Genomic DNA, 26,004 nt, shown 5'->3' on the forward strand with positions numbered 1-26,004 from the left:
AGAGTTCGTCCTTGTCTTCCGAAGGTGGTTTCGGAATTTCATTTGAGCCTGAAGGTTGTTTTTCCGGCGTTCTATCCTCCACATCCTTGTAAGGAAGAGGAGAGGGTCCATAGGCTTGATCCTAGGAGAGCGTTGAGCTTTTATATTTTGCGCGTGTCCCGGGTCAGAGTGGACAATCAACTTTTCATTGGTTATGCTGGAAAGCATTTGGGACAAGCTGTGACGAAACAGACTTTGTCTCGTTGGATTATTTTAGCTATCTCCGAGTGTTACCACTTGGTGGGTAAGGACCCTCCGGGTGGCTTGGGGGCCCATTCTACTAGGAGTGGCTGCGTCTACTGCCCTGCAGAGGGGAGTTCCTATTCATCACATATGTGATGCAGCCACCTGGGCTTCAGTACATATTTTTGTACGTCACTACTCCCTCGATTCCATCAGAGGGCAAGATCTGGCCTTTGGCCAGGCAGTTCTCTATTCCGCAATTTGATTGGGCATGCTAAATTTGTATTCTAAACTCTTTCCCACCTCCTTGCTTGGTACTGCTTTGGGAGTCTGTCATAGATATGGAATACGTCAGAGGACCCAATCCCCTCGAAGAACAAGTTACTTTCTTACCTGGTAACGTTCTTTCGATGGGATGGTCCGACGACGTATTCCATATAGCTCCCTCCCTGCCTTCCCCGCTGCAGAATTTCTTTTGCGATTGCAGCTTGCGTTCCGCAGGGCCTTGTGTCTCTGACAGGCAGAAAACTGGTGGCACACGTTCTGGGAAAAAACTATAACTGAGGCTATGGGCGTCGTGCGTCCTACTTATCACATCGGGTGCCGTCGGAGGAGGTCCTCGGGGATGGCGCATCGACGTCATCGACGCAGGACGCAGACGCCAAAGATTTTCTGAAGCAGCACAGCTGTGGACATTACCTGTCATAGATATGGAATACGTCGTCGGACCATCCCATCGAAAGAACTTTACCAGGTAAGAAAGTAACTTGTTCTTCTAAAGGGATTAACTAATGTCTACCCTCCAAGACCTTTCCAGGTTCCTTTATGGGGCTTAAATTTAGTCTTAAATTTCCTGATGGGTACTCCTTTCGAACCACTCCACTCTTGTTCGCTAAGATTTCTCACCCTTAAAGCGGTCTTATTAGTGGCTTTAACATCTGCTAGAAGGGTGAGCGAATTACAAGCTCTATCTTGTAAACTCCCTCATACCATTTTTCATGAAGACAAGGTTGTCCTACAGGTGAAGCCTAATTTCCTCCCAAAGTTGGTTTCTGAATTCCACATCACTCAGAAAATTACCTTAACTTCATTCTATCAGCCTCCCCGTCCGGGGAAAGAGGAAGAAAGGCTACATAGGCTGGACCCAAGGCAGGCTTCAAGCTTTTACATCCGCAGACTTGCTAGGATTAGGCAAGCAGACCAACTGTTCGTGGGTTACTCAGGGCACAAGTTGGGACTACCGATAACAAAACAAACCATTTCCAGATGGATTATTTTGGCCATCCTGGAATGTTACAAACTGGCATGGAAAGAGCCTCCTCAAAATCGTAGGGCTCATTCAACCAGGGGTATTGCAGCTCCTCGGCCCTCCAAAGAGGGGTTCCGGTTCGAGACGTGTGTGCGGCTGGCACATGGTCGTCCGCACATGCCTTCACAAGATTTTACAACCTGGATTCCTCCTCTAGTCAAGAGAATAGGTTTGGCAAAGCCGTATTACATTCGGTTCTTTCCTAAAAGGAAACATGGCATTTTACTCCCACCTCCAATTACACACCACTGCTATGGGAGTCTATCAAAGATAAGGAATACGTCGGAGGACACAATCCCTTCGAAGAACAAGTTACTACTTATCTTATAACGTTCTTTCGATGGGATGTTCCTCTGACGTATTCCTTATCGCCCCTCCCATCCATCGCTGCCGTAATACTTCCCTTGTGGTTGCAGCTTACGCTCCTTCAAGGTCAATAACCAATTAATGTAAAACTGTTAACGTCAAAACTGAACTGAGCAACGGACGCTGCGCAAGTCTATTTATACGCGTGGTGATGTCGGCGCCGATGCGGAGGCCATCGAGGGACATCGGCTCGAGGGATGTCGACGCGCAGCACCCTCTACTGAAAAAAAATTTCCAAGGCCAGCAAGTTGGGAAATGATCTATCAAAGATAAGGAATACGTCGGAGGAACATCCCATCGAAAGAACGTTACAAGGTAAGAAGTAACTTGTTCTTTGGCGGGGTAAAGTTTGGGCAGAAGTGTGGCCTCAAGGCTCCTCTAACCCCTCCAACAAATGACACATTCGTCAATGCCCCCCCATGTATCCCAATAGGGGTCCGCAATGCACTATTTGCCCACACACGGGAGGGCATAACATATCAGTGGGTGTTGTCAAAAGTGGCCAATGGATATCATTGAATTCCTAAAAAAAACCTTGCCACCATCCGCCAAGATCAAGAATGTTAATGTTAAAGGATATTTGTACTGCACACTATCACCACCGGAGTGGTCCCCTGGCGCTCTGGCGGCTCTGAAAGTGGGGGGTGGGTGGGGAGTTCGTTGGATGAGCTGGAGAAGTGCAACAGAGCAGTGATGTGCTGTTGGCGGCCTCGGCCCGGAATTCTGTTGGCTGGGATTGGGGTGTTATACTGTTGGGAGATGTCGTGTTCTGTTGTGGTGGATCATGTGTCCCTTGTTTTGTTGTTGTAGTGAAGTTTGTGCAGATTGTTATGTTGTAGATTTGTGGTTGTTTGGTTAGAGTTTGAGAGGTGTATGCAGAGGTTGAAGTTATTAGTGGGTTGGTTAATTGACGTTGCTGTCTGGAAGTGGGGCGCTAGATTTCCCCATTCCTAATTCGGTGGGGTGTGTGTAACTGTCTACGTCCAGAACAGGGTTGTGCAACGCTCGCAGTCCCTTTACCATATTACATCTGTTCATATGCATAACCTTGCCCAAGTTGTGTACCGGCCGTCTACATGGCCCCTGTTTGTGTGCGGGGCGGGCAGATGTTTTTGTGCGTCCCCTGTATCTGGTCCAGAGAGCATTCCCAATCTAGTCTAGTAGGGGGTGGCATCGGTAAGCACATGTTTGTTCCCTCCCTAAATTTGGTCTCCTTGGCTTCACCCTCTTATTTGGTTGCTCATTCATGTTACTGCTACTACCCCCCTTGGACTGTGGCAATGCTAGCGCTTGCAATGATCTCCATGCGCTGCGTCTGCTTTCATTCACAAGTCTCTTCGTCCGTGGCCCTGCCAATATCCACAGCTTATTTTTTGTGGTAGACGCTAACGCTCACCTAACTTTATACAGGTATGAACTGTTGTGGCATTTATTGCGTGGTTGAGGGTTGTTCGCTTGGGAGTTGGCTAGGGATGTTGGGTTGTGTCCTCATGGGTGTCGTTTGTGTCTTATTAGACTTGCTTTTGTCACAAGAGCATCACTTGATACTAAGGGCAGAGATTCAAACAATTCTCCAGCATGGGGTCTGGCATGGATTTGCATGATGAATATTCCCTGTTGTCAGGCTGGGAATCCTCTGTAAAAGAATAAATCACTTGGTTTCATTTCTGAACTGTCTTTCTACTAACAACCAATACCCTCCTCAGACCGCCATCTACAGATTTTTACTGCACGTTCAAGTGTTGGCAGTACTCGTGCTTAGCTCACTAGCTTTTGCTGCATATTTTGCTTTTTTGTACGTTTACTCAATTTTTTTGGTCAATTGAGCGCATGTGCTCCATCGATCTTCCTTCCGATTAACAGGGACCTGTTTTTCGGATTCTTCATCGCCCCTCAAGGGTGGATTTCATTGAATTTATTCATGCAAGCTTCCAGAAGTCTTCAGGCCTTCACAACGTGGATCATGTCGGGCGAGAAGGATTCCCCTTCCCTTTTCAAGCTTTGTTCCAACTGTGGTTTGCACAATGTTTACATGGACGGTAAGCATTCCAAATGCCTGTACCCAACGCATAAGGAGGACACTTGTGCGTTTTGCTGTGGTATTTCCAAACGCACATTGAAGCATCGGCTTGAAGCGTGGCTACAGGCCAAGGCCTCTGCACCAGGTGGTTCCCAGGCACGTGCCTCTCCCAGGAAAGTGGGCTTCTAAGTCCTTTGAGGACGCCCCTCCACGGGGGGGGGGGTCTAACAAGAAGGCCAAGCACCGCGAGTCTGCTTCTGTCGGGACGCTGTTGCGGCGGGCTCCTCAACGGGCAGGGTGCGTTCAAAATCACCAGCTGCATCGCTCTGTAACTTCATCCAAGAGGATGTCGGATCACCCGGACAAGCTGAAGGTGGCCCTGGTGACGACCAAAGAGAAGACCAAACAAGGTATGGTGTCCCCGACTCCTAAGGAGAAGGCCAAGCAGGAGAAGTTGTCTGGAGTGACCATGAAGGCCCAGGTGCACCAGACTAAGGCAGCGTCTTATATCGAGGTGGTGGTGGCGTCCCTTTCAAAGGCTGCGGGGGGCGGTCCTGCAGAGCCCCCCTCCAACAGTAAGGGTGTCAGTTCCTCCCAGGTAGACTTAGTTTAAGCCCATTGAGAACACCCTGGAGAAGTGGATTTTGATCGTCTCCCCGAGACCTTCCCCTCTGGATGCGAATAAAGGGGGGGGGGGGTGTTGTTGGTGTCCTCTGGGGCACGGGCATCTCCTCTGCCGAGGAGGATGAACTAGTTTACTTCTAGACCATCCAGGAGGGTGATGGCAGCAAGGACTAACGTACCTTCGAGGAGCCTCAGGACAACGAGGGCCGTAGCCCTGCTCCTGCGCCCCAGCAGTGTATCCCTGTTCCTCAGATGCCTCCTAGAGACCTTTCAATGGACTTTCTCTCTACCCTTCATACGTTCTGAGACACAGAGGATACCGGCAACACCGACCCTCCCACCACCCTCTTTGCCCTCCTCCAGCAGCATCAGTGCCGGCTGCCCACTGACGGGTTAACTGCCAGCAAAGAGGACGAGGCACCTGCTGCACCTTGCCACCATTTACCTCCTTCTCCACCACCCTGTGCAGGTGAGAGTGGGTCAGACACGGCGATGGGCATAGATAATGGCAGGATGGGGGGGGCCCTTCTGTCGCCACTGCCCAGATCCTCTCCGCCAGACGAGATGGGATTGTTCCATGCCATGATCTCCAGATCATTGGAGCTTTTCCAACTCACGCTGGAGGAGGAGGAGTTTCTTATACCAGTGCCGGGAGGCGTAGAGTAAGACAGTCCTTTCAGTCCCGCTCCTGGATGACATTTGGGATGAAAAACTGACTCTTATGAAGAACCCTTTTACAGCCCCAGCGAAGAGGGACCATCTTGAGAAGTAGTACAGGGTGCCAGACTCGGTCAATGGATTCCTTGTCGTGGTGACTGAAAACAGGACCTTGGAAGGGACTTTGCAGCAGGGATTGATGAAGAAGGCTCTAGGCAAGGTTTCCCCTGCGGCTGAATGCGGTTCTGTGGATTTGGCGCCTTTTCAAGGAGCACAGAAGAAGATATAAAATCGCGGTTGAATTCTCATCGTTACAAAGGTCCAGCACTCTGTTGAGGGGACTTTTTGGCCTTGATTTGTGTCTCTGGAGATCCACCAGGATGCCCAAGAGGTTTCAGCGAGATTCGGAATTTGGGAGACCGTGCACTGCACGATGGATGGCTTGAGGTCCCACGGTATTGAGGTATTGCAACAATGCAAGGTTGCAGCAATGCATATGATGGCTCAAAATGCAGGTCTCCTTGAGCCTAGTGGGTCTCACCAGGCTCTGGGTCGGGGTCGTCGTTTTCGAAGGCCCCAGGTCGATTGGAAGGAAGGGCTAAAGCAGGCTCTGGTTACACTGCAGGCTCTCTGGTTGCTGGAAGGCGCGCTGCCAGTTTTCCTTCGCTTTCTTTCGCTTTCTTTCGCTTTCTTTCGTTTCCCTTCGTTTCCCTTCGTTTCCCTTCGTTTCCCTTCGTTTCCCTTCGTTTCCCTTCGTTTCCCTTGGTTTCCCTTCGCTTTCCTTCGCTTTCCTTCGCTTTCCTTCGCTTTCCTTCGCTTTCCTTCGCTTTCCTTCGTTATCCTCTTGGGTTTAAATTCCATTGGTCGACTACTCTTCAGCTTACAGGTTTGGAGCGTTTATCAGGAACTACAACACAACTTCTGCATTCTCTCCCTGCATTTTACAAGAAGGGGCGGTCTGGTTGTCGAATCAGGACAGCCAGAGCCAGCCCGCCACTGGGATTTGTCCCCATTCAGGCAAGGTGTAAGACAAAGGGCTGTGGAGTTTTGGACTCCTCCCTCGCTTCCTGACCTCACGAACAGACTGGAGCCTGGGCGGGGAGTCCAGGGGATTCCCGCTGAAGATTAAAATCACACAAAGGAATTTCCTGCCCTGGATATCAAGGGAAGGAACAAGAAATGACAAACGCTAAAATGGTGAAAAAAGAAGACGGGCCATTTTGGTAAAATAAGCACCCTTGGGTGCATTTGCTACAGCTGTGCACACAGCCTGCGGTAAAGGCGCACCAAATTAACACACGGTATCGCTGCCACCAGCCATTGAAGGTAAGCTTGTCATTGTAACAGAATTGTTAGTTTTAATGTGAAAAGGGGATACATTGCTTCTCCCCAGCACTCCACATCAGGTGGGGTGTCCTGGTTTCACATAACAAAATGTAAAAGGGATCCAAAGATCCTTTCTACCCTTGGGAACTGTAGTTCTCTCAAGGTTAGCAAAGGAAAGTTTTTCCTTTAGGGCAACCCAGCAACAGACACTTAATGCCAATAAGTTGTTGAAGAGAATAACTTTAAAAAGACACTATGGAGAGTCTTAAAAATGGCACCCATAAAAAGAGTTGATTATGCGAGTGTGGAAAAAGGTTCCCACTCACTGAGGTATTAAGGAAAAATATCCCACTAGTAAAGCAAAAGATTCTGGGGTTGACCCAGGTCGTGAAGTTTTACCAGTTCTGTGAAAATCTCACTTAACAGACTTCACTTACATTTTGTAACTTGCTAGACCCAGCACACACTATCTTACCATAGGGTGCTGGAGGGGTTACTTATTATCCCCTTTGTCTAGTTTCTCATGAAACATTTTATGTTACCCTTTCTACAATTCATGGCTGGTGGTAGTGGTTTACTTTTTAATACCATTGTGTGCTTTTACTGCGGGCTGCTTTCACAGCTGCAGTATAGCACCTATTGGTGCCCATTTTGTCAAAATGGACCTGGTCTTCTGTTATCGCCATTTCTTGATGGAAAGGTCCTTCTTGAGATTCACTCTGTGCGCCAAACCAGGTTTGGTCAGTTTGTTTTGTCTTAGGCGGGATTCACGAGTGAAGCCCACCCCTGGCTCCAGGATGTTTGGCAGGGGCATGAAGTGAGGGAGGTGCCCGTAACTCGCTGTGCTTAATCCCCTTGGTTGCAGGAATGCACCCAAGGGTGATTGGCCTGCTGACTGTCCGGCAAGGACAGCCACCCCGATATGTAATTGACCGCTAGGCTGGAATGAATGGGAGAAACCTTCATAAAAGGCGATGATTTTAGATTGTAAGGCAGAGTCGACCACTGGACAAAGGAATCCAAAGAAGAACTTGGAAGAGATGCCTGCTGCAACTCCTGGACCATTGGTTTGCCCGGTGAAGCCCTGCTGCAGTGCTGAAGCTCTGAATTTGCCTCGACTAGAGAAGACCTGCAAAGGACGACTTCTCCCCTTGGGTTGGTGGGACCAATCGACCCCAAGACGAGCTAATCTGGAAATCCTCTCTGAGCTGACTGTACTTCCATTGCTGATGCAGGAATCCAAGTGCCAGGGAGAGGAACACCAGAATTGAGTCAGTGTCTTTAAGTCAGACTCGAGTTCCAGGAAGATCCTCCGACACCCAGGAAGCAGGGCTGGCCACGCCTGAGCTACCTCAACAGAGTGCTGGATACCAGATGCGAGGAAAGTCCATAGTGGCATCGGAGAAACGCAGTGGTGCTATTTGAGAGAGCCGCGAGGAGCTGAAACTGTAAAGTGCTGCTGATCTGAAGTTTGCCCATTGCTGTCCAAACCTTCAATTCGTAGTGCAGGAGTCTCCAGACGTCGTCCCTCTTGTCCCCACAACTGAGACCCAGGAGCAACAGGATCTGCAGACCTACACAGGAACAGAAGCCAGCTGGAACCAATGTCTTCAAAACAAAGGTACTGTAAAACTAAGGGGTTGCTTACCTCTTGTTGTGTAGCCTTGCTAGATGTCAGTTGAGACTTGCCTTGGTTGCTTTTGCAGTAGTGTTTGCAGCTTTGTCTCTCAGAAGCCTCCCAGCTTGGGGCCCTAGAGTGATTCTATTTTTTTTCTAGAAAGCTTCTAAAACATCGTGCATAACTTTTACTTACCTGCAAGCAGTGCTTCAGCTCACCTAGACTTTTGCTCAATTGATATTCAATGGCTGGCTACCTGAAAACACTTCCTACCTCTGACTTTGTGCTTTACCTTTCTCCCAGGAAAGGGTTAATTTACTGGGGGGGGGGGGGGGGGGGGTTCAAAAGTACTTAACTGCTTCAGAATATTTGTTTACCCTTTGTTTTATTCTCAAACCCTTTTGACACCAAACTCGGTATTGCACTAAATGTACCAGTGATTATATTAATGTCCAGTGTCCTAGTTATTTAAGTCACCTCAGGGTGTAGGAAGAATCTGTGTGCCATCCCAAATGGGTAGTTCCTAATTTAGAGAAACTAAGTCTTTATTTTGAAGTGTATTTTTGTGTTTCTTTTATATTGCTACCTTCTGAAGAATGCTCATTCAACTGACTGTTAAATAAACTAGGACCTGTTTAATCAAGAAACCTTGAGTGTAAGAGTTTATATGAGTACTTGTCACTGTGAATCTGTGTAAAAACCCTACTGCTCACATTGACCCCTCTTGCTATAAGCCTGGCTGCTCAGTCACACTACCAACCTATGTAGTACAGACATAGACCAAAGGTTGGGTTACCTTTTGCCAGGCAAGTTGTTGTACACCAGGTTGGTGTAATATCCCAAAGGGTACTGCATACAATCTTGCCTAACAGTGGTCACATGCATTCTCACTGTTGGAATGGGCACCGAATTCTGAGCTCCCCCACCAGACTAGGTGTGTCCTGCACACCATTTCTTAACCACCAAGAATCCTTTGTAGCTATTTGACGGCTTGTGCTAAGTTCAGATTTTGAGCCCCATTTTACTCGCTCTGCTGAGTGCCATCATTCCATAGAGCCAATTCTCTGTGGACCTAGTGCTTCCATATGTTGTATATTTTTAATTTATCACCTTTATTGCTTTACTTTTATCCTTTGTCTCCCTTTCTCCAGACCAGACAGTAATGACAGAGATGGCTGGCCGTTATTACAGAGCTCGAGCAAATCCACAGACTGCACGATGATGGAACACAGGACAACGTCTCCCACGTTACACAATGGCACAGATGCAGAGTACATGACTCCTGATGGCTCAGACACAGATTTCTGGTAATTGAAACGCCTTCATTTCCTTTGGTGATTCACTTGCCAAATGTAACCTTTCGACTTTCCAGCGCTCTCCCTTCATATTCTCTTCTCTTGCATTTTCCTTTACTACTGATAATTCTATCTGTAGACCTTCACTTGAGATTCACCATTTGTGAAGCTCTCAGCCTTGACTTTCATTTTTTCTACCTACTTTTCCTCACTGTAGTCTAGCCATGTTATTTCGTTACCTTGATATACTTCCACTTTGGCTGTCTCCTTTCAGCATCTTTAGTCTTCTGCATCTCTTTCCTCTGTTTTTCACTTACTGCTGTTACTTGCAGTAGCATTCCTGCTTTGTCTTTCTTGCCCTGGCACAATAGCAACTACAGACTGTAAGCACCCACGCTTGCTGCGCCTGGGACATTGCGTTCAATTTATTGATGGGGCCCAAATGAGTGAAACATGTCTGGAGGTGTTTGTGCCCTTCTTCAGAAAACACTTATTAGCAGTCCTGACTGAACAGATTCTTTTGGTGGCTGGGACAAGACTAGTTTGTATATGGCTAGTCAATTTATGTAATGGCATGGATAAGCTGAAATGTAATGACAAGGAATGCAACAGGCTAATTCCTAGCAGTTGAAAATGTATGGCTTAATCATTTCTTGACATTTGTTTGGTCTTCACTGATCTAATAATGCCTGCACTTTTTGGACCATACCTTTTTTCATAGCTCACAAATCCATTGCTGCACTTTTCTTGTACACTGAAGCTATGTTGTGCTTCATTATGCCTTCTAGACATCCTTGCATTCTTTTGTGTTTAGCTGCCTTTCTGTGCAACCTCAGGTCTTTGACTGTCTTTTTTTCTTCTCTCTAGCCCTTCTCTAATACTTACCCTATTCACCCCTTGTTTGTTTTCTCCCTTACTGTAATGTGACCCCCCCCGTCCATCTCCTTCATGATATAGTGGATAAGGTGTTCCACTTAATTTTCACAATGTCTGCAAGTGTGACCCACGCTATGAATAAATACGTTTATTCTCATTACACTCTGCTTGCAATACATTCTGACTTTGAGCAGAAGTATTCTGGTAAGTTTTTCTTCATTCCTAAGCCAGGCACAATCACAGCTGCTCGTTGTATCATCTGCAGTAAGTTTTGTTAATCATTTTGAATGGTCTTTCCCAAATACATTTTGGGTAGTTCACAAACCCCTTTTCCACAGCGTTGTTTACTTGGAAACATCTTCCCATCAGTAACTAATTTTTGTTTCTAGAAAAATGAATGAATTTCATTATAGATCTCGGATAACATCAGTATTTTAACATTTTCTCCCCTTCAAACGTTTTGCGTTCAACATTCATTTTAGTCTGTCCGGTTTCATGAAGTGCTTTAATTTCTTTCCAATAATAGGAGGCTAGGAGAATATCTCTGTGGCCATGCAATTGTCTTGGAAGCAAGGCACCCCAGAGAGTCACAGGTGTGAATCCTGTTCCTGCACTTAGAGCCTGGTCTCCACTATTAAGTGCAGCGTACAAGCTACATTATATTTTTGTTTTACGTTCAACATAGGAATCCTATTCATATTTGTAAAAGATCCACTGCACTCATTTAAGTAACTCAAAAATTAAACTCCATTACCTCTGGTCCCTGACTCTCAGCAAATATGTGCACGTGTGTTCCTACATACCATCTTACTTCCATACCCATGGGAGAGTGTCTTTTGGCCACAGGTTAGCGATAATGTTGCAGAGGATCTTTATTGATTTTAAAAAAAGAATAAAAAGCATTTCTGGAAGTGCCCCTGCAGCTGCTCCTTTAATCATGCTTCTGCGGTAAACAGTCAGTCCTTTCCTCTGCCGTAAAGGTGGGAGCATATCTGAGCAGCTGTACAGATTTATTTTAAACGAAATTGCTTTTTCCACCTCTGCTTTTATTGCCCCACCCACTATGGTTTGTGACATGTTATGGACTGGTCCTTTTTACTTCACGTACGCTCTTTGCCTTGCATGCATTGGTCCAGACAGTTTGTCTCAACTGTTTGATACCCTTACTCGACACTTCTTCATGTGCAAGCTTTTAAGCTGGGAAGCCACGTCATGAGGCGTATATGGAGTGAATCACAGGAAAGTTAAGAAGGAAATCTCGCTTCACACAGGCTTGCTGGTGAGAGATACATTTCCTCAGTGTCTCAGTCAAGAAGGTGTCAGTACTACCAAACTATGAACGCCGAGATATCAAATATGCCCAGTTCTTAATTATAGAGCAGAGGGGACCCTTCACACTGAACTAGAACATATGTGCTGAGGGGATTGTGCTTTTTGTATCGCAGCAGCTGTGCTATGGCAGGCCCTTCCTCTGTCACTCTGCTCTATGGGCAATTACTTGTCTTTTTAGGCATTCTCTTCTAACTCATTTGTTTTAAACTTTGCTCCACTTTTTCTTCCTCATTGCTGCTTCGTGCCAAGATGTCTCTGGAAGGATGTTGCTTTACATATAATTTTGTAACAGAATTTCTGTTGCTAGTGTAATCTGCTTAGATCACATGGTATGCATAGGCCGAAATCGAGTGGAAGATGCAAAGTATTAAAGTTGTTGTTTTCGAAAAGGGATGTCGACAGGGCGTGCCAGTAATAGTATCCATAGTGCGACGTCCGCTGTACCCATGATCCCTCACGCGTCGAGGTCCTTGAGATTGTTTTTTTCCGCCATTGTGAGCGGTCGCATGTAAGCAGAGTGCATTTTTGGCTTACGCCATTGACTTTTATAAAGTGTTTAATGTTAGTTTTATCGTTCTGACCTTTATCGACGCTGTGCCTCGACGCGGCGAAAACTTCAAGACAGGACTGACCGTCGAACGGACATCTCAACGGAATCACCCGGCCTCGGAAGGCCCACCGGGCCTAGGCCTTACAGTAGGGAGAGTGGGGGGGTGGTCATAACTACATGGATTTTCCCACCCCTTCCCTGGGTCACCCGGCTGCCAACCCCCAATATGGAACATGCGCCATTTAAATTCTGCCTGTCCTGCAATACAAAGTACACATGGGTCGACAAGCACAGGGTGTGTAACCTCTGCTTGAATAGGGACCATGACAAGGCTCATTGTCGGGCCTGTAAACTGCTCCGACCCAAGACCCTCAAAGATGGGACGAAAAGTTGGGCCCATCACGCCATGCAGGCCGAGGCCACCATGGTCGTTGAAGGAGCTTCCAGCAATGGCATCGATGCCTTCCTCTTGGACTGCGAGGGCGACGGGGAACCTCTGCGTCCCCCAGTGCAAGCTCCCGACCCTAGCAGACAGGCGGTCCTGCTGTGGGGATGACACCCGGCGGCAAAGGCACCAAACCCCCCCCCCCACACCAAGCACATAACCCACGGCGATGTGAGTGTCACGCCAAGAGCTGTCGTCAAAGGGCAAATATTTGGATTTATGGTCCCCTGGGCACCCCGAGTGGCTGCCTCATGACAAGCCCGCTAAGTGAAAAGACGCCAGACATAAAACTCCCTCTCCCGGCCTTCTGACATCGAAGGACGCTGCACAAGCCGTTCCCAAAGTCGAAACTCGACCCACACCCGGGGAAAAGCCCAGGGGTCGGGACTGTCCCGTCCAGTGGAGAAACGTGTCCCCAAGGCCCCTACTAGGGTCTCTAGCTCTAAAATGTCAGCTTCTAAGAGCACAGATCGTAGGGTGAAACATAAATCCAGGGATTTCTCTCACAAAGACAGGAACACAGACAGGCAAGATAAAAGGGACAAACCTAGGGAAGAGCTGGGACTTGATAGGATTCCTACACAGGACATTTCTGATCCTATAGAGGATGAGCCTAATCCTATCGTAGAGGATGAGCTTAATCCTATCGTAGATGAGGAAGAGTTGTACAGTAGCCTACCTACCCCCTCTACCTACCCAGGTATTATCCACATTTAGCAGACAGGGCTGCCCAGGATATAGATTGGGTTATGAAACGTATGACTTTTCTTGCAAATTTTTTAAAGAACACCGCCAGGCTCTTCAAAGCCTAGCAAACACTCCTCCCACTACCCAGGCATCAAGCTCTTGCGCTTCACCTGTGGCCTCTCAGTCCCGTCCATCTACCGACTCGTCAAGATAGAGATCTCACCTTCCAGTGGAACTGTATGATGAACCAGTCCACAAGGCACCACGCTTCTCCACTGGCCATTACAACCTAGATGTAGGAGCTGATGAGTACCCAGACGAGATTCCCTGATAGACAACCAGCCCTTGTTTAACAACATACTTCTCAGGGCTGCTCAACGTTTTGGTATCAAGACACAGGAAATCCAGCAAGATAAGGATTTTGGTGAAAACCTCTTGGGGGTGGGGGGGAGACAAAAAATGGCAAATCAGTTTATCCCCTTACTCAAGTTGGTAAAGAGAAGGATTCACCCTTCTCTAGAAATGCCTAATCAGACTAGGGCGGTAAACCCTAGAATCAAAGCTTTTCCGCCCAGCACCTTCTGACCCTTTGTATAGAAGGGGCCAACTTAAACCAGACTCTCTAGTAATAACCATTACCCAGAAGAGAGCGGGTAACCCCTTGGCCTCCTCCGAAGCTCCTCCGGACAAGGAGTGCAAAGACCTACATACAATGGGAAGAAAAATAGCATCTTCGGCGGCATATCAGGCACGAATTGCTAATAACTCCACCTTGCTTGCAAGCTATGACTGTACTAAGTGGGATGAAGTTACGGCCCTTGCAGAATCGGCGCCGGAACCACTCAAATCTAAGCTTTCCCTTGTGGCTGCTGAAGGCAGAGCAACGGCAAGCGTTCTACTCAAGAACAGTTTCGATGCAGCAGATAACGCTGGACGTGTTATTGCTGAGGCCACCATCCTCAAACGCCATGCCTGGCTTGGGCAGTGTGGATTTAAATTAAAGACAAGGCTACCCTGCTCAACATGCCTGTTGAGCCTAACGTTTTATTTGGATAGGCAGTTGAGGATGCGCTGAAGTCGGCCAAGGACGAATACTAAACACTTAAGTTCCTTGGCCAACTAACAAACAAACAAGCCAAAGAGGAGGCAATCATTTTCAGCATTTTCGTGGACAAAACTCACAAAGGCACCGGCTATAGTCAAAGCCAGGGTTCCTCATGGAACAATAACCAACAGGCATCCCAGGGGACAGTGCTGAGGTCGCGGAAAGGGGAGAGGTTCCCCCAACAGAGGTGGAGGAACACCCTCCAAGCAGTGACGCCCCGCTACTAGTCCCCTCCCATGCTTTACCAGTCGGGGGATGAATTTCACACTTCAGATAAGACCAGTGGGTGTTATCAACGGTAGCAGGAGGTTACTACATAGAACTCCAGGGAATCCCATCAAACTTCCCCCTGAGCCAGAAAAGACTGTCAAGAGAGGAACAACTCGTCTTGGTGGAGGAAGTCAAAGCGCTACTCAAGTACGCCATCGAAATCGTGCCGTACAACGAGGTAAACCAGGGTATTTATTCAACGTACTTCGTTGTTCCAAAGAAAGATCTGACCATGCGCCTGGTATTAGACCTGCGCCCTGCAATGAAATTTGTCAAGCCACAAAAATTCTGCATGACAACGCTACAAGAAATAATCCCTCTGTTAAAACGGGGGATTACATGGCAGCATTGGACATGAAAGATGCTTATTTTCATATTTCAATGTTCCCATCGCACAGAAGATTCTTAGGATTCAAAGACCAGCACTACCAGTTAAAAGTGCTGCCCTTCGGGATAGCCTCAGCTCCAAGGGTGTTAACCAAGGTACTGGCAGTGGTGGCGGCGCACCTCCGCAGGGAGGCAATCCAGTGTACCCCTACATGGACTGGCTGATCATGAGAGAATCCTACAATCTTTGCAAGAGAAACGTGCAAAGAACCATAGACCTTCTCTTCCGATTGGGCTTCTCAATAAACAATAAAAAGGCAAGTCTGGTACCAAACACATCAAAAAAGTTCCTAGGAGCTGTGTTAAATAGCTTCCCATGCATGGAAAGAGTACAAAACATGCTTCGGCAAATACCCCAGTATCAAGCCCGTCTCCAGATACGCGTATGCAAAGCTATGCGACTGCTAGGCATCATGTCATTGTGCATTTACCTGGTCCCCCACGCGCGCCTGTGACCAATGCAGGAATGGTTGGCAAAACAATGGTCTCAGGCAAGTGGTCAGTGGGACGATCTAGTGGTTGTTTCGCCTACACTGGTTCAAAACATAAGCTGGTGGTCAAGGGAAAATCTGCTCAAGGGGGAAACACTTCGACGAACCGGAAGCGCTAGCGGTCGTCACAACAGACGCGTCACTTTCCAGGTGGAGGGGGCCCACTACCTTCAGCACACATCACACGGCCTGTGGTCACACGTTACTGCACAGAACCACATTAACCTACTGGAGTTATTGGCGATCTTCAAAGCGCTGCAAGCTTTCAAGAACCACCTAACAAACCAGTTGGTACAAGTTCTGACAGACCGCACCACCGCAATGTTCTATGTCAACAAACGGGGGTACACACTCTCCAAATCAGTACAAACTGGCTCAGAGAATATGGAGGTGGGCACTCAAACGATGGATGTCCCTGTCCTCTTAACATGTTCTGGGGGTACTCAACACTCTAGCGGACTCTCTCAGCAGAGATCCTCTGCCAGAAGAGCACGAGTAGCAACTACACACGGACGTGGTAGACCACATCTTCTCTCAATGAGGCTACCCCTCTCTAGATTTGTTTGATACAAGAGAAAACAAGCAATGCCCAGACTTTGCGTCCAGGTTCCCCCAACCAGACTCCAAGGGGGAACGCCCTATGGATGAGCTTGTCAGGGAAATTTGCTTACGCTTTTCCCTACCGACTCCATTAATCAGCAGAATATTGAACAAGATACATAGTGATCAGATGACTCATCCTAGTTGTTCCTATGTGGGCGAGACAACCATGGTATCGACATCTGCGCAAGCTGGTGATGTGCAATCCCATCAAGCTCCCGTACCAGGTCAACCTGTTCACTCAACACAGGGGACACCGATACACCCACAACCTTATTCATTGAACTTGGCAGCATGGCTCCTGAAGTCAGATTTCGGACACCTCCATCTTCTACAGCGATGTATGGATATCCTAAAAGCACGGAAACCAAACACCAGACAGTGTTATTTCCTCAAGTGGAAGAGATTTGTCATTTGGTGCCAATCTAAACAAATCAACCCAATAGAATGTACTCCATCACACATTCTAACATACATGCTCCACTTGTTGGATTCAGGGTTGGTCTTTACTTCTTTAAAAGTCCACCTAGCAGCTTGATCAGCCTACACCACCTCTCAAAGTAAAGTCTCATGGTGGAAAGTGCCAGTAATTAAAGCATTCATGGAGGGAGTAAAGAGAATACACCCTCCAATCTCTAATCCCCTGCCAGGCTGGGATCTCTATGTAGTGTTAGCAAAACTCATGGGCCCTCCCTTCGAGCCTTTGCATCAAGCTACTTTTAAACACATTACCTATAAAACTGCCTTCTTAGTGGCTATTACTTCCATAAGAAGAGTCAGCGAACTCCAAGCCTTGTCAGTGTAGGACTGTTACTTTATCATCCATAAAGACAAATTGGTTTTACGGACTAAACCTAGGTTCTCCCCTAAATTCATTTCCAAGTTCCACATAAACCAATCAATTGCGCTTCCGGCCTTCTTTCAGAAGCCAACTAGCTCAGCTGAGGTCAAACACCACACACTAAATGTGAGAAGGGTGGTTCTCTACTACCTAGATAAAACCAAACCGCTTAGGAAAACTGATCAACTTTTTGTCTCCATGGCTACAGGCAGACAAGGAGAGCGCGTTTCCAAAAGAGCCATCTCCAGATGGATAGTCAAATGTATAGAATAATGCTATTCATTATCAAACAAGACACTGCCTTCTACACCAAGAGCCCACTCCATACAGGGCACTTGGGCTACTTTGGTCTTTATTGCCAAGGTCCCCTTAGACAGCATTTGCAAAGCAGCTACATGGAGCTCAGTTCACACCTTCACTCAGCACTACTGCATTGACACACATTCCAAGACAGATGCACAAGTGGGACAAGCAGTTCTAAAACATCTATTTGCCACTATTCCTTCTCACAACCCACCACCTTCTCATAACCCTGCTCACTAATCTATGCATGCATGTGATCTAAACAGATTACACACGCAACAGAAGGAAAACATTACTCACCCTAATCGTATTTCTGGTGCTTGTATCTGCTTAGATTCACACGCGCCCACCCCTCCTCCTCTGAGAGAAGGTGCATAGATGTTTTGAGCTTCTACATATATCTGCTTGGATACAACTGTACTCGCATGACACTCCTGCTACCTCATGGCAGAAGAAAAATAATCTGAGGGAAATCGACGCGTGAAGGATCATGGGTGCAGAGGACGTCACACTAGGGATAGTATTACTGGCACGCCCTGTCGATGCCCCTTTTCGAATTTAAAAAACTAATACTCAGCAGCTTCCACTAGGTGTCGGCCTCTGCATAGCATGTGGATCTAAGCAGATACGAGCACCAGAAATACGATTACGGTGAGTAATGTATTCTGTACTGCTTCGGCAGGCTGGATCGGCCCCAAGGCCGAGGAGTATGGAGTTTTATTTTTTATTGCCACTGCATCACCAACTACCCAGAGTCTTCCAAAAGCTTTACTGGCTCAGGATATCCCCTTGTACCCAGACCTGTCCAGAAACTGTACAGGCTTATTGGCGCAATTAACTCTTCTTTAATTCTTTTTGCCTTCAGCGCTTAATTCAAGCCTGGCACCTTCCTTGGTGTGTAACTCAGCCTAAAAGCACAACAGATATGGTGACAACATGGCAGATGGACATGAGAAAGGTGAAAGTCTCCAAGTTAGACATGGCAGAGAAAGTTAGCGTTGGCAGTTCAAGGCGATACTCCTTTGCAGGCGCAGGTCTTGGTGGAGATTTGTTTACTGAGGAATAGCCTTCATAACGCTTATGTCACGTTTGAGTGGTGTGGTCGAAGACTCTCCTCATGGGTCCTTTCTGGGGTCATTTCAAGTCCTCTATACCAATGTCAGATTAAACTATGCCCTTTTTGGCCTTCATTGTACTCTGAGACCATGTCCTTCCGATTGCAGGAGTGCTTAAACATGTCTTAATACATGCAATCTCTTCCTATGGATCCTAGTCCCAGAATCTCCAGACAGACTTTACACAACCTCCCCTGTTGCCCATACTAGTGATACTAATCTAGACACCTCCAATATCTATGCCACCTCTGTTGTCATGGTCCATGTCCTTACCCAGCCTTTACTTCAGTGGCACTAGAGTTTAGTCCTCAGCCTGTCCTTCACCTCCGGTGGGGATCAGCAATTTGATTCATGCACTGACCTGCTATGCCAGGCTGTGGACATTGGTGATGGGGATGAGACCACTTTGGGTATTAAGGTATTCCATTAACGACTCTTTGTGATCATGCGGTTTTTGGGGCTAGAGATTACGGAACCAGTATTGGCGGAAATAGGGTTTAGCAGCAGACCTGCACCACAAGTTAGAGAAGATTGACATGCCTACTGTTAGTCAAAGTTTGTATGCAGTACCCTTTGGGACCACTACACACAACTAGGACTACAGGTGTAAGCAAAACCAACTTGTGGTATAAGTCTGTACTACACAGTTTTTGGTAGCGGAGCTGAGCAGCCAGGCTTATCTCAAGAGGGAATGTAAGCTGTAATGATGTTACGCAAAGGTCTACAAACACAGGTGTTAAAATAAACTTACGTTCAAGCTTTCTTTGTTAAATACTTATTAATTTAACTGTCAGTTATAAAACATTCATAAGGAGGCAATATAATCACACAAATATACTTCAGTACTGTACACTCTAAGTTTCTGAGGCATTCAGAATACTTTGAAGGAGGAGCAAAAAGGCATAGATTATTAGAACATAGAAAGAATAGTTATTTCTTAGGCAGTGCAGATATTTTGAGTTCACCGGAAGAGTCAATTCAATAGGCTAGGCCAAAGTGAATGGGCTAAAGTCTTGGATAGGATAAAGCAGTTCTGGTAGGTAAACAGAAAAGTCTTTGCAACAGTTCTTAGGAATAGTTTGTAGCAAGAAGCATCATATGTTGGGTCACAAACTGATTAGGCCTGAGTTGGAAAAGTTAAAAGCCTTTTCACCGCGAGAGGTAAGCACTCTATCTGATTTTACAGTACCTTTACAGATGAAGAAAAAGATGCAGCTTGTGACTTCTGTTCCTGGCAGTTCCTGCAGATCTTGCTGTTCCTGGGCCTCAGTCGTGGGGACAAGAGGGAGGACGTCAGGACTCCTGCACTGGGACTTGTCGAAAAGCTGGCAACTTGCAAATCTTAAATTCCAACAGCTGTAGTCAAGCACACAAACTGGTGTCCCTCTGAGGAAAATACAACCAGCTCTGAGAATGGTATCCAGGTGGCTTAGTGTCGAGTTGATTGATTCCACCAACTCAAATGGAGAAGTTGTCCTTCCAGGGCTTCTGTCGAGATGAACTTAGCGATTCGCACCTGCAGCAGGGCTTCACCTGGCAAACCAATGGTCCAGGAGTTGCAGCAGCCATCCTCTTCAAGCTCGTCTTCGATTCTTTCATTCCAGTGGTCGACTTTTCCTTCCAAGCCAAGAGACTTTCCTTTTATCTAGTTTCCTCCCATTCATTCCAGCTTAGCTGCCACTGACCCAGCCGGGTGGCTGTCCTTGCCGGACAGTCAGCCAGCCAATCGCGCTAGAGTGCATTTGGGTCTCCTAAGAGACTAAGCACATGGAGTTTCGGGCACCTCCCTCACTCCTGCCCACCCCAGACACTTGGGTGCCAGAGGAACGAATGATCAAAGGAACCAAACCGGGTTTGGCTCGCAGAGCAAAACTCTAGAAGGACCTTTCCACAAAGAAATGGCGAAAAAAGAAGACTGGGCTATGTTTTTACAGTGATGGCTCAGACGCCTTCTTGAAAAACATGGCTCCCTCGATTTAACGTTACTGGTGTTCGTAGTCGGGAAAAATCATGGTAGTTTGTTGTAAAACCAGTGGCACAAGCTATTTCGATAGGCAAGGGTAGCATTTGACTGCTACATGAGTATCTAGGCACAGGGGATACTAAGAATCTCCTCCATCACTCTAGTGTAAGATGGGGTGTGCTGGGTCTAGGAATTTAAAAAGACTAGTAAAGTCAATTTCACTTCACTTACCCTGGGAAACAGTTTATCCCAGAGAAGGTATTTAAACCTTGGGAAAGCCTAAAAAGGTTTCCCTGTGCCACTGCATTGAGGGTGATGTCACACACATGAAAATATGATGCCTATAGAGTTGTTTAAAACTCCATAACCAAAGAAAATAAACACAGGAAACAAACCGAATTAAAAAGTTCAAAGTCCCAAAGTTTAGCAAAAGAGCTGGAGGGCTCTAAGGTGGAAGGAATTGGCACTTTTATGAGCATTCTCCCTAACACCTATCCAGCAAAATGTCTTCAATGAAACTAGGTATATTTGGACCTCGACAAATAAAGTAGCTCCTAACAAGTGGCTGGATGGAAACGGTGGTCTCGTGTCTGTGCTGAGGAAAGGCTATGCTTAGTTAAAAAAATCTCCCCATCCTACAATCTGTTGGAGTGGCAGCTGTCCTATCTCAGTAAATAATCTTATCATGCTTTAACATCTTCTTCCCAAACCCTGTTGGGTAAAGGGAATGCTCAAGTCCTCCTGTCGAAGGTGGCCCAACGATAAAGTGCCCCGCATCTAGGTCAGCAAGCAGCTGTTATTCTTGCTTCATCTAGATTACGATTTTGGAGAGAAATTACTTTTCGGATTTCCTCCCAACCGTCAAAGATACATTTATGGTAAGAGTAGGGAAAGAGGAGACTGCTTTACTGGCCATATTAAAGATTGAGCCATACATATGGACAAGCTCTCCAGGAGCATGTGTTTAGTCTTTGGATCTCAGGCAATCTTCCTGGCTGGAAAGCACAAAACTTCCTGAAGCCCAATTGAAGACGAGGTCTCAGATTTGATGAGTTAACATTTTGTTTACTCAACAGATTGTACTTTAACAAATAAACTCAAGTTTGCTGACCATAAAGTCATTGTCTGCCATATCAAAGCATCAGGCAAAGTCTCATAACAAAAAAAGGAACCACAAAAATTAGATTCTACTTTAACATCTATGTCCCCTACACTTTTTTCTTTATTTTTTTTTGTCAAGATTGGAATTCAAACTGACGTCCCATTGTCACTAACTCATTTTGGATGTGCTACCCTTAGTAGCCCAAATGGCTACTAGGGCAGGTGTTTGGTAGCGCCCCTGTTAAAGAGAATTCTCAGACATGTGCTAATTCCTCTCTACCTTAGAGACCCCCATCATCTTTGCTGGATTTTGAGGACTTGAATTCAATTTTTAACCTGGAGAGAGTGAGACCCTTTTTCCCACTCATGTATTTTAATGTGATTTTGAACTCTGTTTCTTTTGGTTGTGGAGTCTGACAAACTCCATGGGCATCATCTTTTACATTGTCGCACTGCACCTTCAGTGCAGTGGCACAGGGAAGTGTTGGGAAGAATTCTCATAAATGTGCTAATTCCCTTCATCTTAGAGACCCCCCAGCAACTTTGCTGGATTTTGAGTACTTGATTTGTTTACCTGGAGAGTGTGAGCCTCCCCCCCCCCCCACACACATGTATTTTGAATGTGTTCCTTTGGTTATGGAGTTTTAGACAACTCCATAGGCATCATATTTTCATGTGTCACACAGCACCCTCAGTGCAGTGACCCAGGGAAACCTTTCCAGGCTTTCCCAAGGTTTAGGTACCTTTTCTAGGATAAACTACTGTTTTCCAGGGAAAGTAAAGTGAAATTGACTTTACTAGTCTATTTAAATTGCTAGACCCAGCACACATCTTACAATGGAGTGCTGGAGGGGTTACCTAGTATCCCCTGTGTCTAGAAATTCATGTAACAGTCAAATGCTAGCCTTTCCTCTCGAAATGGCTGGTGGCAGTGGTGTTACAACAAACTACCATGATTTTTACCGACCGCAAACAACGGTAGCGTTAAATTGCAGGTGCCATGTTTTTCAAAATGGTTTCTGAGCCCCCTTTGTTTAAACAGGTCCCGGTCTTTGTTTTCACCATTTCATTTTGGAAAGGTCCTTCTAGTGCTTGTCTCTGGGCGCCAAACCAGGTTTGGTCCCTTTGGTCCCTTTGGTCCCTTTGGTCCCTTTGGTCCCTTTGGTCCCTTTGGTCCCTTTGGTCCCTTTGGTCCCTTTGGTCCCTTTGGTCCCTTTGGTCCCTTTTGCGGGCTTCAGGACTGAGGACCGCCTCTGGTGCCTGAGTGTCTGGGGTGGGCAGGAAGTGAGGGAGGTGCCCAAAACTCCCTGTGCTTAGTCTCCTATGAGACCCAAATGCACCCTGCTGTGATTGGCTGGCTGAATGTCCGGCAAGGACAGCCACCCTGCTGGGTCAGTGGCAGGTAGGCTGGAATGAATGGGAAGAAACAGGATAAAAGGAGTCCCTTGGCTTGGAAGGCAGACGACCACTGGAACGGAAGAACCGAAGACTAGCTTGAAGACGACGGCTGCTGCAACTCCTGGACCGTTGGTTTGCCCGGTGAAGTCCTGCTGCAGGTCCGAATCGCCAAGTTCATCTCGACGGATAAGCCTTGCAAGGACGACATCTCCATTTGAGTTGGTGGGACCAATCAACTTGAACGTAAGCCACCTGGATATCATTCTCGGAGCTGCTTGTATTTTCCTCAGAGGGACACCAGTTTGTGTGTTTGACAGCTGCCGGAATCGAAGAATTGCCAGTTTGCCAGCTTTGTGACCATTCCCTGTGCAGTGCAGGAGTCCCCCTACGTCCTCCCTCTTGTCCCCACGACTGAGGCTCAGGAACAGCAAGATCTGCAGGAACTGCCAGGAACAGAAGTCTTCAGCTGCATCTTATTCTTCAATCTAAGGTATTCTGAAAACCCGACTGAGAGAACTTAACTCTCACCGAAAGTGCGTGAAACTTTGGCAATTTGCAGGCCTAGTCAGCTTGTGACCAGACATATAATTCTTTCTTCTCAAAACTACTTCTGAGAACCGTGGCAAAGACTTTTCCGTTTATCTACCAGAACCGTTTTTATCTACACTTTAGTCCATTGGCTCTGGCCTACCTATTGCATTGGACAAACTCCTCTGAACTATTTGCACTGTTTAAAAGTAACTCTACTATTCGTTTTATTAATGTTTCCTCCTACTTCAATTGCTCTGAATGCCATTTTGCTCATCCTTCAAAGTAGTTTAAATGTTTCAGAACTGGTTAATGTGAAGTATTGTAGGATATTTTTGTGTGATATTGATTGCCTCCTTTTAGTGAATGTTTTCTAACTGACTATAATGAATTAATAAGTGTTTTGCCAAGAAAGCTTGAGTGTAAGTGTCTATTTGAATACTTGTAATTGTATACCTCTGTGTAACCTCACTACAAGCTCACATTCCCTCTTAAGATAAACCTGGTTGCTCAGCTAGTTACCAAAAACTGTGTGGCACAGCAACCAAAGGTTGGTTTTGCTTACACTTGTAGTCATAGTTGTTTGTAGTGGTCCCAGAGGGTACTGCATGCAAACTTTGCTGAATATACACAACAAGAGATAAGTCGCCTTAGTTTTACAGTACCTTTAGTTAGAAGAAATTGGTTCCAGCTGGCTTCTGTTCCTGTGCAGGTCTGCAGATCCTGTTGGTCATGGGCCTCAGTCGTGGGGACAAAAGGGAGGACTTCTGGGGACTCCTGTACTATGAATGGAAGGTCGGCGACAGCATTGGGCAAACTTCAGATCAGTGGCACTTCGTGGTTTCAGCTCCTCGTTGGTCTCACAAATAGCACCACCGCAGTTCGCAGATACCTTGATGGACTTTCTTCACATCTGCGGTCCAGGTCTAGGTGGCTCAGGCTTGGTCAGTCCTGCTAAATGGGAGTACAGAGGATCTTCCTGGAGCTAGGGTTCGACTTAGACACTCACTCGATTCTGGTGTTCCTCTCCCTGGCAATCTGTTCCTGCAGCAGCAATGGAAGTACAGCCAGCTCCGAGAGGATTTCTAGATTAGCTCTTCTTGGGGTGGATTGGTCCCACCAACCCAAGGGAAGAAGTTGTCCTTTGCAGGGCTTCTCTAGTCGAAGCGAATTCTGAGCTTCAGCACTGCAGCAGGGCTTCACTGCTCAAACCAACGGTTCTTGAGTTGCAGCAGGCGTCTCTTCCAAGTTCTTGTTCGGATTCCTTCATCCACTGGTCGACTCTGCCTTCCAAACCAAAAGCCTCGCCATTTATGCAAGTTTCTCCCATTCATTCCAGCCTAGATGTCAATCACACAGCAGGGTGGCTGTCCTCTAAGGACAGCCCTCCAGCCAATCCCCCTTGGGTGCATTCCTGGAACCAAGCAGACTAAGCACAGGGAGTTTCGGGCACCTCCCTCACTTCCTACCAGACACGCTGGAGCCAGGGGCGGGCTTCACTCGTGAATCCGGCCAAAGACTAAACGAACAAAGGGACCAAACTTGGTTTGGCGCGCAGAGTACATTTCAAGAAGGCCCTTTCTAACAAGAAATCGCAAAAAAAGAAGAGCGGGACATTTTGACAAAATAAGCACCCATGGGTGCATTACTGCAGCTGTGTTTGTAACCTGCGGTAGAAACACTCAGTGGTAGTAAACCACTGCCACCAGCCATTAATTGTAGAAATGGTAACGTAAAAATGTCACATAGTAAACTAGAAAAAGGGGATACTAAGTAATCCCTCCAGCACCCTATGGTAAGATGGTGTGTGCTGGGTCTAGAAAGTTACAAAATGTAAGTCAAGTCAATTTCACTTTACTGCTCTTCGAAACAGTAGTTTCACCAAGAGAAGGTATTTAAACCTTTGGGAAATCTAAGACTTTCCTGTGCCAATGCACTGAAGGTGCTGTGTGTCACAATGTAAAGATGATGCCTTTGGAGTTAGTCAGACTCCAAAGTCAAAAGAAACAGAGTCCAAATCACAGAAAAATACATGAGTGGTGGAAAGGTTCTCACTCTCTCCAGGTTAGAAATTAAAAGTTCTAAAGTCCAGCAAAAAGATTTGGGGGTCTCTAAGGTAGAAGGGAATTAGCACATTTCTGAGAAGTCTCCCTAACATGCAGCGTAAAACAATTAATTTCGTAATGGGGAACAGCCATCCTGGACTGATGGCCATAGGGACGGATGAGAGCTAAATAAGATGGGTAATGCGAAAAGGCTTTACCTGCCTTCAAATGTCAGGACCTTTTCAAACAAAATCAGAAGGTTGTAGTGGTGGTTCCATAGATATCTTACATTTTGTGTAGCGCCTAGGAGGGAGTCAAGGAGTGTACAATACTTAAACAGTGCCACAAATGGTCACAATACATTACAACAGATAGTTGTAATACCAGATCTACATTATTTTTTATTTCAAGATTTTCTAAAGGGCAAACTAGGCACAAACTGAGTGCTGTACAATATAAAATACACAAATAAAAACCAGATCAATTAAAGGAATGGTTCACCCAAATTTTTTTATTTCAAGAATAGGCAA

General features: G+C 46.5%; 1 protein-coding gene across 6 annotated transcripts in view; it reads left to right on the forward strand.

Moving 5' to 3' along the window:
• CNOT4 (CCR4-NOT transcription complex subunit 4) overlaps positions 1-26,004 on the forward strand; it is a 1,427,191-nt gene that overhangs the window by 545,482 nt on the left and 855,705 nt on the right. For all 6 annotated transcript variants that reach the window (XM_069628774.1, XM_069628777.1, XM_069628772.1 and 3 more), the window contains exon 8: positions 9,294-9,449. In XM_069628774.1, the coding sequence (XP_069484875.1) occupies positions 9,294-9,449 (156 nt within the window). The remainder of the gene's footprint in view (positions 1-9,293; positions 9,450-26,004) is intronic.

The sequence above is a fragment of the Ambystoma mexicanum genome, chromosome 12 (genome assembly GCF_040938575.1).
Source record: "Ambystoma mexicanum isolate Mex_15411 chromosome 12, UKY_AmexF1_1, whole genome shotgun sequence".
Taxonomy (NCBI): Eukaryota; Metazoa; Chordata; class Amphibia; order Caudata; family Ambystomatidae; genus Ambystoma; species Ambystoma mexicanum.